The 14481-nt window shown below is 34.7% G+C and overlaps 1 protein-coding gene across 1 annotated transcript in view; it reads right to left on the bottom strand.

The window, feature by feature from the left end:
• Nucleotides 1–14481, bottom strand: part of LOC123669770 (EGF domain-specific O-linked N-acetylglucosamine transferase) — a 36976-nt gene that overhangs the window by 16445 nt on the left and 6050 nt on the right. Inside the window, exons 3-11 of the mRNA XM_045603361.1 lie at nt 12085–12358; nt 10901–11185; nt 10734–10824; nt 10553–10653; nt 10247–10423; nt 8003–8277; nt 5423–5757; nt 5109–5211; nt 4049–4212 (exon numbers count right to left, since the gene is read on the bottom strand). Of these exons, the coding sequence (XP_045459317.1) occupies nt 4049–4212; nt 5109–5211; nt 5423–5757; nt 8003–8277; nt 10247–10423; nt 10553–10653; nt 10734–10824; nt 10901–11185; nt 12085–12358 (1805 nt within the window). The remainder of the gene's footprint in view (nt 1–4048; nt 4213–5108; nt 5212–5422; nt 5758–8002; nt 8278–10246; nt 10424–10552; nt 10654–10733; nt 10825–10900; nt 11186–12084; nt 12359–14481) is intronic.

A 14481-nucleotide genomic window follows, 5' to 3' on the forward strand; every position in this document is an offset into this window, starting at 1 on the left:
TTAATAGGAAATGATGAACCAGCGCAAACCATATCAGAATCTGAGTTGCATCAAAAAAATATCGTGCTGTCAATTTGGTGGGATTATCTAAGGTGTTGTACATTTTGAGCTGCTTCCAAACAACCAAACGATCCTCTCAGACGTTTACTCTCAACAACTTGACAAATTGGAGGAAGCAATCAAAAAGAAAAGACCAGAATTAGCAAACCGCAAATAAATCGTATTCCACCACGACTATGTGAGGCCTCACACATCTTTGGCAGCACGTAAGGAACTTTTAAAGCTTTGTTGGAAATGATGTCACATCCCCCATACAGCCCGGACCTTGCACCATCGGATTATCATTTATTTCAAAGTTTACAAAACTTCTTAAATTTAAAAAAAAATCAGTAATCAGTAACAAGACCTCAAAATGCGCTTGGTTGAGTTTTTTGCTGTCAGAAATTCTATGAGCGAAGGATCTACTACCAGAAAGGTAGCAAAATGTCATGGAACAGAATAGAAGATATTTAACTGATAAATGTTAATTTTTTGTCTAGAAATATCGAGTTTTGTATAATCGAGTTTTATTTTACACTAAAAACCGAAATTACATTCTTGCCGACCCAATAAAAATACATACTACGAAATAGACAGAAATTATCAATTTAATTTAAAATTAAAAAATAAACGTCAAATGTCTTCTAAGTATTGACTTAGAACTTATTGTAAGTATTTATAATCTATATTAACATTTTCAATTAAAGGACTTGTTGTTAATAATCACATTTATTTACGATCAAAACTTAATATTTTATTATATTAAACGATAGCTATATTAAATCAATTGAGCAAAATAATATTATTATAAATATAACAAAGATCGCATAAAATATCAATAATTAATTATTATTACATATCACATTGTTAAATGCATGATTTTTATATTTTAACAAACGACCAAAAATATAGGAATGATTTCGTCACAGATTGTTATTAATTTTAATAATTAAGTACCTACAAATGATACTATTACATTCACACGCATTATGTTTAATTCTTTTAATACTAATACTCAAAATTAATCTAAATAAAAAGTGAGAATTTTAAAAGAATCCCCATTAAAAAAATTAAATTCAAATCATAATATACAAACCTACATTTTTTTTAATTATGTATAATTTTCCGTCTAGCGTTAAGGTAGACAAAATCATTACCACGAAATCATATGAATTGATGTAAAAATGTTGTTCGAGTTAAGGAAAAACGAGATTCTCTTATTTAGAAGAAATCATACAAAAAGTGAACATGGATAAATCAGAAGAGATCGGCTGCTTCATGCTAACTAGACGTTACATAGATATTCAATTACACATCTGTGATTAATAGGTTGAGAACGAAGTTGTACGAAGAGTCTAAGACAATACTAAAGACTTACCGACTCGTGTATCAAACCTTGAGAAATCAACTTTAACTATAAAAGCACATTTATAAATTCGACCTTCGTGTTGTTCCATATTAGCTTTAATTTAATCTTACGTGAATAAAGCTTACAGGTCAGACAATATATTGTAGATTTTTTTTCAAAATTCCTTTCAAATAGTCTCTGCCGAATATCCTTAGTATTAGTTAACAAGCAACACATCATTACAGCCTAAACAGTCCACTACTGGACATAGACCTCTACAAGTTTACGCCAAAAATAACGTGAACTCATGTGTTTTGCCCATAGTCACCACGCTGGGCAGGCGGGTTGGTGACCGCAGTACTGGCTTTGTCGCACCGAAGATGCTGCTGCCCGTCTTCGGCCTGTGTATTTCAAAGCCAGCAGTTGGATGGTTATCCCGCCATCGGTCGGCTTCTTAAGTTCCAAGGTAGTAGCAGAACTGTGTTATCCCTTAGTCGCCTCTTACGACACCCACGGGAAGAGAGGGGGTGGCTAAATTCTTTAGTGCCGTAGCCACGCAGTTAACAAGCAACACAGGATTGATATTATTATTTATCTCTTACGTTACATCCTACACTATCGGACCAAATAAGGCACTAAAAGCTACTTAAGATACAATTTCATGCATTACATCACTTTTCACGGGCCAATTTAAAACTAATAGATAATAGTGTTTGCTCGCAAACGAAAAAACCGACTTCAATTACATCGACAAGTAATACAAACTAAGAGGAAAAAAATTAACAAATGCACATGTCGTCACTACGATTTTCGAGGGTTTTCGTCGATTTCTCTGGGATTCACTCATCAGATCCTCGTTTCCTTATCATGGTACCAAATTTGAGATATCTCCTTTCCAACAAAAAAAGAATTATCAAAATCGGTCCATAAGCGACGAAGTTATCCCCAAACATACATAAAATATAATAAGGCCTATGATAGAGTGATGAGGAATGAATTGTGGTCAGCATTGTCTGTGAATGGTGTGAGCAGTGTCCTCATACGAACATTGCAATCTCTTTATAGGGATTCTAGTGCTTGTGTGAGGATAAATCAATAATAAGGTTTAATATCGAAAAAGTTGTTAGACAGGGATGGGTAGCTTCACCGTGGCTGTTTAATCTGTTCATGGACAATTGTTTGACAAAGTTAAAAGAGAATGAAAATGGGTTGAGAATGAATGAGTTACTCGTCAAATGTCTTCTCTATGCTGATGATCAAGTATTACTTGCGTCTTCGCCCGAGGAGTTGCAGGAGATGGTAACTGATATGAGTGGAGCTTTTGTAAGAAAGGGAATGAAGATGAATGTAAAGAAGACGAAAGTGATGGTGTTTGAAAGAGATGAGGCAGTGACAGACTGCAATATCGTGATTGGAGATGAACAACTTGAACAGGTGAATGAGTTTGTGTATCTGGGTTCAAAGTTTACAAGAGATGGAAAGTGTGAGAGTGATATTGAAAAAAGAGTGAATGCAGGAAACAGGGTGAATGGAGCTTTGCACTCCTTTATGAGCAGTCGGGAGGTGTCTAACAAGGCTCGTTTGACTGTGCATGAGGGGGTGTTGGTTCCGACACTCATGTACGGAAGTGAAAGTTGTGTATGGCAGAAGAAACATGAAAGCAGAATAAATGCAGTTGAGATAAGAGCGTTAAGAAGTATGATAGGAGTTAAACTGAGTGACAGGATAAGAAATAGTGAGATAAGGAAACGTTGTGGTCTGAAAGAAGATGTAGTGACAAAAATTGAGAAAGGTATGCTCAGATAGTTTAGCCATGTCGAGAGAATGAGTGAAGAACGATTGACGAAAAAAGTGTATGAGGCGAGTGTGGATGGAAGGGTTGAAAGGGGTAGACCTAGGCGGACGTTCCGAGACCAAATAAGGAACGTCTAGAAAAAAGGCCAGGTCGAGAGTACCCTAAACCGAAGAGCATGTATGAAGGGAATAATGAAAGTGGACGAAGCGAAAGAAGTATGTAAGGATCGTAGCAAGTGGAAAGAAGTGGTCTCTGCCTACCCCTACGGGAAAGAGGCGTGATTATATATATGTATGTATGTATGTATGTATGTATGTATGTATACATAAAATATACATATAATTATATATATAAAATATATATATATATATATATATGGTTCAATTGAGTAACCGCCTCCTTTTTTGAAGTCGGTTAAATATAAAAAGAATCATCTAAATCGGTACACCCCGTAACAAATTTCGATACATTTAAAAAACAGAATCAAATTGAGAACCTCCTTCTTTTTTACAGCCGGTTAAAAAAGACATTATGGAAGCAGAACTATGTGAACATCAAAATAAAGAATTTGTTATGAGTGTATCAAATATATTACAAATTATACTTTTATATAATTATTGAGATTTTTTAACTACTTTTTTTCTATAAATTTTGATTTATTAATTTTTTTGAGCTAACTTATAATGTCAACTTAAGGTACGAATTTAGTAAAGCTGAGCAACTAGGCACATAAAATTAATGACTGAGTACCCTACAGTCGATATCATTAAGTTGTAAAATATTTAATGCCTATAATTTTCAGAATATAAATATCACATTGCTAGAGAGATGTTATTGTTATTATGCATATATCTAAAAAAAATTACAGCTCTTCATGGGCATTTTTCATCTTGGAAGCTTCAATAAAATTCTTAAAATCTTGTCGATTTCGAACATATGAAGCGCAGATCTCTACTAGACGTAAAAACTCTTCGACATCAAATGAATAGTTTGTAAATTTAGCGTGCGATACTCCTCCGGGTCCATGCCCCTAAAACATAAAATTAATAATATATAGTTTTAAAAAAAAAACGCGTATTGAATTATATTATAATTATTATTTACACTAATATTTTAACGTGATAATTTATTCTATATTTAAAACATCGGTAAAAAAAACTATTATTATAAGATTAACATAAGTGCTTTTGCTATAACTAAATTATGTGTCTTATCTATATCTTATTAACTAAGCAAGAGATAGTAATAATAATCAAATATTGGCACTAGTACAATATTCTTATTTCTTATTAATAAAATAATTACAGTTTTTCTGATGTTGCTTATTTTTGTTATTAATATATTTCATTTCATTTATTTTATTTATCAAAGGAGAACGACTGTAGATGCACTAACTAGTTACATTAAATTATATTGGAAACTCAGCTCCTCTCAGTACGTCAATACTGTTTGGAATAGTTTGAGTACGAATTCCTAAAATCGAGCCTTATTTGTTAGGTAAAGTTTTACTCATTTATGCATGTTTCATTTTCAAACAAAATGTTAAAGAACTTAGCTAAAACCGCTTATGTATGGTAACTAATATAAGTAATCCTCTTAAAAATATAATTTTTCATTGAAGCGAAACTTGTCTCAAATATGGAATGAAAAGAAATTGATTCAATTTGTTAAAAAACGAGTGTGCTTTAGACCACATGACTGAAGTAAAACTTCTTTAGCAATAGGCTTGCACTGTATCTTAGATATACGAAAAGTAACTGGCTATGAGAGAACGACAGAAATAAAATGTATGCTCGCACCTCTCTCTCTTGCTCCGTTCGCCTCACCCGATCACACATTTCGTAACGCTCTCGTCGCGCATTCACCAGCTTACTCTCCTAATCAAACGTACGTGTAGAAGTTTTACTCCAATAAAAAAAAATATACCTGGTCTTGCTGTACTAATTTTGCCTTATTTTGCCACGTGACATATTTAAGACCTCGAAGTCGGGATAAATCCGCGTAACAATTAGCATCTTCACAATTATATCTGAAATTCAAAATAAAAAGCAATTAACAAAAATACTTACGTTGTGTTATATTTAGTGAATGTAAATATTATTTGATCAATAAGTTACATAATAACTTAAAATAAAATGTGAACTAATTTAATTATACTTTGAGTGTGTTAAATACTATTTTTACACGAAATGTATCTATTTTACGATATACAAAGAACTATATATACTATGTATACTAACACTTCAAAAACAGCTGCCCAGTCCGGTAAAAACAACAAATGAGTGAGGCCTGCTCCGTGCATCCCTACAAATACATCAGTATTATGCGTTATTTCTAACTGCTTCGTAAAAGGAACAGTTCTGTCATAAACAACCCTCTTTATGTCATAACCCTGTACTCTCATCAGTCTTTCGACTATTTCATCTTCGTTAAGTATCGTACGATAAGTTGTTCCTCTTGATAATAGCGTTATTCGTACTTTATCATTCTCCCGAGTGTGGAGTTTCACATTCAGAGAATGAAGTATATGCTTAGAAAATGCATGAAATAATCCACTTCTCTCACATCCATAAATCTGAAAAACCAATTTCAAAGATTATTTATACATATAAATAAAATTGAAGTGACTGTCTGTGATTTTAATAAAACTGTGTTTTTTCAAGTGGTTGGTACCTATAGTTATTTACACAATACTAAAACACAAACAAACGATTTTAATATTTTTGTCTGTCTTTCCTTTGTCTGGGATAATCTCCGGAATTGTTGAACCGATTTTTATGGCACTTTCACTGGAAGATGTGGAGCAACATATATGCTACTTTTTATCCTGGGATTCCTGCGAAATCGAGATTTACACGGGATAAAACGCGTTTACCACTCATGTCTATATATAAAATAAAATTGAAGTGTCTGTGTGATTTAAAAATAACTATTTATTTTCAGATGCATAGGTATATTGTTTATACGATTCTAACGCACAAATAAGCGATTATAAATTTTTTGTCTGTCTGTCTGTTTTCTGTGGTGATAAAGGAGATCACATAACAAGATATACTTTTTATCCCATAATTCCCACGGGATCAGGATCATGCTGTTAAAATAATAGTGAGTATACAGATATAATCTCCAACGCGAACGAAGTCGCGGATACAGCTAGTTATTAAATAAATATGTTTTATTTTACTATTTAAAATATATTAGCAGTGCTTGTAATTAGTTTTAAGAAATCAAACAACTGGTATATTTGACTATTCTCACTATATTATAACACTGCAATAAATAATTACTGAGTAGACTAGCATTCGCTTCTTGCTCTGGTAATCGAAAAGTAGTTATAGAAAAATACCAACAACATTACCCGACACACTCGATCCTGATTGGTTGGTCGCCAGTCAACAAAAAAAACGAGACCATGCAAGAAATAGAGTGACGAATGCACACAGTATTTTAAAAATAATAATTAATCATACATTTGAACTGGAATAATAGAAATTTTTTATCGTATTAACAAAGATCTTACCATTAGCGATTTTAAATATTAAAAATTGCGAAATTCTTACGAGCCATTTCACAAAAATCGGTAACAATCCGCGAAATTGTAATATTTTGACGTCGTTAATCTCAGTGTTGGATGCAATAATGTAATTTATATTCTTGAAATATAATAGAGCAACCTTTGTTGTAGTCCATAGTCAGATCAGAATTTTGATTTATATTATGTGTATAAAATTATTAACCTTTTCATCAGCCTCCTCCCTGGGTAAACGGTCGCAATGTATACTTTGAAGTCCTACTTTTCAATAACCTCTACGTTGAAACCATTTTAAAAAAATATCATAATATGTGGAATATAATTTTGTTGTCCACTATCATAGATTTTTATTCCATTTGTATCTCTATTAAACGATAAAAAAAATTTAAAGTTACGAATATTTTCCAAATAAGTACAATTTTAAAAGCGATATTTCTCTTAGAAAACTAAGAAATTTTAACGAACTATCTTCATCAAAGTAAACTTACATCATTAAGGAATACAAAAAAAATAATTAAAAGATGTAATTATTTTTAATACATTTTATATTAAATAATAAAAAGATAGTATATATTGCCACACATCAAGCTCGGTAAATCAGTCGAGCGCTAGCGCTCTTAGAGGTAAGGTCCACGCCAAATTCTGCGCAGCCGTCTCTTTCGCTCACACGCGCCAAGCGCCTGTTGTTATAGCGGATAAAACGCATTTGATAGTTTCATAATAAAATATAAATAAAATAAACATATTACGAAAATGACTGTAAAATAATATAATGATAATTTCTGTAAACAAATGTATAATTTAATTTTCTTTTCTCACACTATCAATACAAATAGGCATTTCAATCTGTTTGTCTTGTTATTTGTTAATTAATATGTTTGTCGGTGTCGATGTCATTAAATGCCTTTTTATTCATATCGTAAATATTAGATTCATTCGTAAACTGAAAAAACTAAATCAATTTAAAAAAATTGTTTCATAAAATTGATTTTTTTAATTTTATTTTAAATTTATTGACTGTTGTTATATAACATACTTGAAATTTTTAACAAATTAATTATGTAAAAAACATTTTATACCATAGTTATAATTTTTATTATACATCAGAAAATGATCACGATGGTCTTTTGGTTGTCACACTATACGTACTAGCACAAAGATCGCGCGGCTCGTACGACTCGCGCGATGCGACCAAATTTACCTAAACTTGCAGAGCGTAAAATTGTGAAATGGCTTTTAAATCCAATAGATGCAGTTAGTCAAAAAAGTTGTAACATAACATACTAACCAAAGGAGTATTATAGTATAATCCAAATATCATGCGTGGTAGAAGAGGAAATACAACATTTTTGAAACAGACTACTTTGCCTCTAAATTTTTTTAAATCCCAAATAGGATTAACAGTAAAAGCTTTAAAGGCATCTTTGAATGCTGAATTATAAGTGAAAGTTTCCCAGACTAAAATGTGGTTATCTCTTGAAAATGTTGATGGGTGCGTAGAATTCACGTGGAGTGAAGCATATAAATTGAAGAAATCACAGAAGTGATGGTACATGTTCACAGCTGAAATTTCAAAAGACAAAATTATCAAATACTCAATTTTATTTTAAAACTAACTGAGAAATGTCAACTTTACTGAATATTTCAAAATTTGTTTGTAACAATCGGTAACCCATGTAAATCTTCCCATATCGCTTAAACCATGGATCAAAACAAAATACCATTTAAAGCAAAGTTTATCTTTATGCAATGATCTTGATTATAGGTTAATTTTTATAAGTAAGGACAAAAATTACCATAATTTATGTTAATGCTCACTTTTAAAGCTCTTTGTAATTTCAAAAAAAATTAAACATCATAATAAAATGTTGCTTCTGTGCTTTTTTTTCTTCAGACTTATTTTTTTACGAAAATAAAATGCTGTTTATAAACTCAGGTACAACCATAGATATAGTAAAAAAAAGTAGATAATGCGCGGCCTTTGTTGTTAGTGAAGCCACAAAACTCGGCTCCTTCAAGTAAATACACGCGCTCACGCACACATATGCATCAAACTACGCTCATTTTCGTTAGTATGTCACGAGGCTTCATACAGTAACTTTGCTTATAAAATGCCGTCTTGTGTGATTAAATGGTGCAAAAACAATACCAAAGTAAACAAAAAATCTGAAGGAATATCGTTTCACACGTAAGTACATATAAAACTTTAAATTTATTGTTATTCCAAAATAATATTGAGGTTATTCGGAACTTATAATTTCAATGTCACGAAATGACGTACCACGGGAGTGTTGCCAGTAGTTCTTTTTTTCAATACCCCAAAATGTGGGTAAGTAAATTGTACGCAATCAGAAAAATAATTAAGTAAAAAGTAGACATAGTTATTGTTTTTTTTTCTCGTGTTATTTTACGTTACATAAATTGAAACTAAAAAAATCAAAATATATTTATGAATTATTAACTCGTTTGTTTTATGTTTTAACTTTTTACAATTTTACTATCAAATTTCATGGTTTTAGGTTTCCAACGAATATTTTAATAAGAGGTGAATGGGTAGCGGCTGTAAGACTGAGAAAATGACCACGATTATGCTGGCCATGCGCATAAAGTCAATTTAATACGATTAGTGATTGAAAAATATTTGAACATAAGACTACATCATATTAGTAAAATGCAAACAATGACGATGACTCTGAGTTCTAAGCGACAAAAATTTAAAAACTTATACAACATAAAGGATTCTAGGTTTAAGAAAAATAGTTAAAAAAAACCGACTGCAAACTGGAAAGAGATAAACAGAGGGGATAGGAAGTGTCCATTCATACGATTATCTTACGAATATATTTTTTTATTATTCTACCGATTTTTTGTTTTATTTTTAGTAAATTTATTTAAAACTATAAACAGGTTTTTATTTTCACATACCCATTTTACCTATATTAAATTAATTGTTTAATAAAAATTTTAGGGACTTTTTTTAAAAGGTGTCAACACTACACTCACTCACACATCTTTAAAAAAGTGGCTTCAGTTTTCTGTTCTAGGTGCGTTATCTACCTTTTTTTACTTGATCTATGGGTACAACATAGCTTTCTACTAGTAAAAGAATTTCCAAAATCAGTGTAATGGTTCCAGAAACTAACCTCTACAAATCTACAAAGACGTTCACAAGCTTATCACTTTATAAAATTTGTTAACCGACTTCAAAAAGAGGGGAGGTTTCTCAATTCAACTGTATGTATATATTTTTTTATGTGAGTTCGTGGATAACTTCTCCATTTATAAACCAAATTTGATATATTTTTTTTTTTTGTTAGAAAGGAGATATCTCAAGGTTGGTACCATGATAAGGAAACCAGAATCTGATGATGGCATCCCAGAGAAATCAAGGTGAACCTTCGAAGGTAGTGACAACTAGTGCGTTTGTTAATCCTTTCATCTACTTACATTGTATTACATTGTCGATGTAATTGAAGTCGGTTTCTTTGCATTTGCTAGCAAACACAATTATATTGACACTTTAGAAACTTACTTGCATCTAATTTCATTATATACGTAGGTTTATCTACAATAATATCACACATTCCATCCTCAATAGGTCTTTTTGATGTTTTAATATAATTAACAAACTCGGGTGCCCATGATTGTAAGGCACTCATGTGTTCTGCTTCTTTCATCAGCCTCTCAGAATATAATTGACAATAACCACCTGTAAATCAATAAAAAAAAAACTTTACACAAACGTACAAGCCATAACAATTTTTGACTAGTGATTGTGACCCCTTATATTATTAATATATTCTCTATATATTCTTTATGAATATTATAATACATTTACCTATTTGACCAGGACCCAGGATATCCATTTTATACCTTAAATTATCACCTCGACCTACTAATCCTTGAAAATTAAGCATTAAGTTGCGACCCCTACAAAACCTGGAAATTATTATAACTGAATTATTAAAATTTATATCAAAGTAAGACAATATTAATATAAATAAAGTTGTATAGCAAACCTCAAATATTTAGAACATTCTAGTGAACTATCTTGAGGATATGTGGCTTCACACATTACCATCAACTCTTGAATTTGTTCTTTAATATACCCTAAAAATAATTAAGCACTATTTAGTAAAATAATAATTACTTTTATAAACAGTACAATTTAGGTAAAATGTATTACCGAAGTCAGCTTGGGTATAAAATGTATCATATTGCGCTTCTTTTGTTTTCACCCAACCTTTATGATCTCCTGGACATCTGGGTCTAACATGATACGAATTATTTTTCTCACATGTACTTTCATAGCCCCAACACACTTTCTTATTAATTAAAAACTTAAACCGACAATCAGAACTATCCGCACACGATTTACTTAAATCAGAATAACTATTGAAGAAATAAGGCAAATGTTCCGAAGGAATATTTATTTCCTCTATACTAATAGAGTTTATTTCATACAAATATCCTAGAAAGAATACTGGATATAAAAAGATTTTCATTGTTATAACCCGCATTTGAAAATCAAATTTTAATATATTTAAACTTAAAAGAATTATGTTGAGGTTAATATTCTGTTTACACTGCGCTGCCAATACGCGGCTCTCTACTGAGTTAAGTTACCATGACATTACAAACTGACAGTTTCCTCACTATCAAACATAAACATAGGGTATGTTCCGATATGAACTCATGAACTGCGAGCACTGCATAGTGCTACCACCACTGTAGAAAAATTCGTTCCGTTATGGACTGCCAGTATACTGTCGCAGTACAAAATACTTTGTAGAAAGTGTTTTGAGATGCTTGGTGATTGAATCGATCCTGAAGTCTTTATGGAGATCTATGTTACGTACGCACCACGGTGAGGCCGTGGCCGTACGTAGCGATTCTGCGAACGAACGACCACAGAGTTTGTACAATGTCATCTTACTTCTAAGAGACATTTTACTCTTTCCGCATAGAATCATATATAACCTATTGAGTACGAAAGCGGCTCTGTTAAGGACGTGGCTTTTTTTTGCCACGGGATCGGTGTCTCGAAGAGTTTGAATGTCTTATCGGTCGCCTTTGTCTCCAAAATATATATTTTGGGTTTTTGGTGAAGTGCACCGCTGAGTTTTTTTCAGCGTTGACCTGGATTCTCCACTACCTGAACCACTCGCCTAGTGCGGTGGTTGCAGTTTGAAGGCGTCTGGACATTGTGTCTATTGAGACGGAGGTCGTGAAGATTGCAGTGTCGTCTGCGAAGAGTGCTAGTTTGGTTGCTGAGCTTTGTGTCGTTCATATATAGTGAATACAGGAACGGAGAAAGTAAGGATCCCTGTGGGACACCGGCTCGTATCGGCCGAAGCGACGATAACGCGCCTTCGACTCGATAGCGGAATGAGCGATTCGATAAGTTGTCTCGTATTATGAGCACGAGTCTGTGTGGTATTTTAAGTTTGTACAGCTTGTATATTAAGCCGTTGTGCCAGACTTTGTCGAATGCTTTCGCTATGTCGAAGAAGAGAGCGCCCTTTGACTGGGTTCTTGTCTCAGCGAAACTGGATAGGATGTGTTCCGTGGTGCGGTACACTTGTCGGATGGATGAGTGTCCAGCTCGGAATCCGAACTGCTCATCAATGAGTGGAACGTAGTGCTGATGTGGTGTGAGGACCTTTTATAGTCCCTGTCGCTCTTCAGGATGGTGTCCAGTTTGGTGGGAGATCAGGTAATCCTCGTGAATACTGCCCACTGTGACATCACTCGCTTGAGTGGGGGTGCGAGACAATAGCACGGACATGGAGGCAGGGCGTAGAACAAAAGGCGCAGGCGCATCCATCTTGCTTGAAGGCAGATATGTCATATATGTATGATCATCGTATGATTTGCGTGCTTAGCCCAATATCATAAATGGCAGTAGAAGCGGTAACGAATTGGGATACTACAAATATATACTATATACCACACCACATAAAAAAATCTAGTCTTTACTTAAAATATTTAAATTACTCTGCTGTCACATATCGTGGTCCAACTGAGAGGCGTCAGCGTGGGCCGATTCAGCCTGTAACATTCGACAGCTGGACAAAGGCCTCTTTCTTCATGCAAGAGAAGGATCGGAGCTTAATTCTCCAAGCTACCTGCAGGTTGGTGGATATATTCTTTACTATGTCTTACTACTATACTACTTATATGATCGTTGTCTACTTATATGATCGTTGTCTAGTTATATGATCGTTATCAGGTGTTAATGATAATAACCGGACCGACAACTTAATTTATTCTCCGAGGCACGATGACACCGACAAGAACGTCAATGGGAAAAGCCTGCTTGAAGTATGCTTGGAATGGAATCTTTGCGTGGCCAACACAATGTTTGACCACAAAAAGATCCATTTGTATACAAGAGTTTAGGGTGAGTCTAGAAGTATGGTTGATTTTGTAATAGTGAATGAAAGACTGAGGAAGAAAGTGCTAGACACTCGGGCATACCGCGGTGTAGGCCTCGACCCAGACCACTTCCTGGTCGTAGCCCGAATGCGTGGCCTCTTTAAACGGTGGTGACATCGAAGGGCCGAGCCTACGAGTGTGAGTGAAAGTGGAAAACCTACAAGAAAAGGAAAAGAAAGACGAGTATGTAGAGAAACTGAAAGAAAGTTTTAAAGGCATAGAAGAGATAGGTGCGATTGGAGATTTGTGGGATACATTTAAGAAAGGGGTCGTGAATGTTGCTATTGAGGTATGCGGGGTAGCTTGAAGAAGGAAAGGAAGAAAGAACTATAATGTATGGATGGATAAAGATGTACAAAAGGCTGTGCAAGAAAAGAAGAAAGCGTGGTTGGATTGGTTAGTGACAAAAGCTAACCAAAAAGTTCAAAAGGCAACGGATGACGAGATAAAGGAAGCAAGAACGAAGTATAAAAGATTGAAATTAGCGGCGAAAAAAGTTGTGTCTAGAAAGAAAGAAGAACGAAAGGATGATTTTGATAGAAGGCTCTCTGAAGATTTCCAGTCAAACATCAAGTTTTTCTGGAAATCAAAAAGGTGTGAATGTTGTATATAAAGTTTTTTTTTGGTATCGCAGGGGAACCTTTTTACGGGTGATCCAGGATCCCAGGTAGGCATTCTAGACCGTATGTCGGCTTCAGCACTTGGGGGTGCAATTCCGACCAAAACCCCTGCGGGAGCCTTCAGCCATTTTAATTGGAGGGTCACAGATCTGCAGGCAACAGGATCCCTCCAGCGACAGGCTGGCCTCGGCGGAAAGGCCAGACTTCTCCTCCATGTGGACTATCCGGATCACCTCTGAACAATCCCGACGACACCGTGTCTAGCAGAACCGGGTTCCCATCCGTCGTTGGCGGCCTCCTTTCTCATCCGCTAGTCATTCTTCTTCTAGGATCTTACTGTCTCGTAGAAGGAGACCATCGCCTTCCAAGACTCTTCGTCACCGAGCATCGCGGTGATGACGCTCGGAAGTGACAAGTCCTCTCCGAGGACTGTCGTCAGATCGCGACGCAGTGCCGCCCATCTCAGGCACACCTCGAGGGTGTGCTGGGCCAAGTCCACCGCCGCGCACAATCGTGACATCCAGTCGTCGGCTCCCTTTGGGCCGTCCGACACAAGCATTCACCAAAGCAGCCGTGCCCGGTGAGAACTTGCATCAGACGGAAGGTGCGCTTACGGCGCATCCACCGCTCAAGGACCAGGCGCAAGGCAGCCGTTACGCGTCTCAGCAAGGACCTCCGCCACGAGCTTCCACGGGGGGTCACCGGCTAG

The sequence above is a fragment of the Melitaea cinxia genome, chromosome 3 (genome assembly GCF_905220565.1).
Source record: "Melitaea cinxia chromosome 3, ilMelCinx1.1, whole genome shotgun sequence".
Lineage (NCBI taxonomy): Eukaryota > Metazoa > Arthropoda > Insecta > Lepidoptera > Nymphalidae > Melitaea > Melitaea cinxia.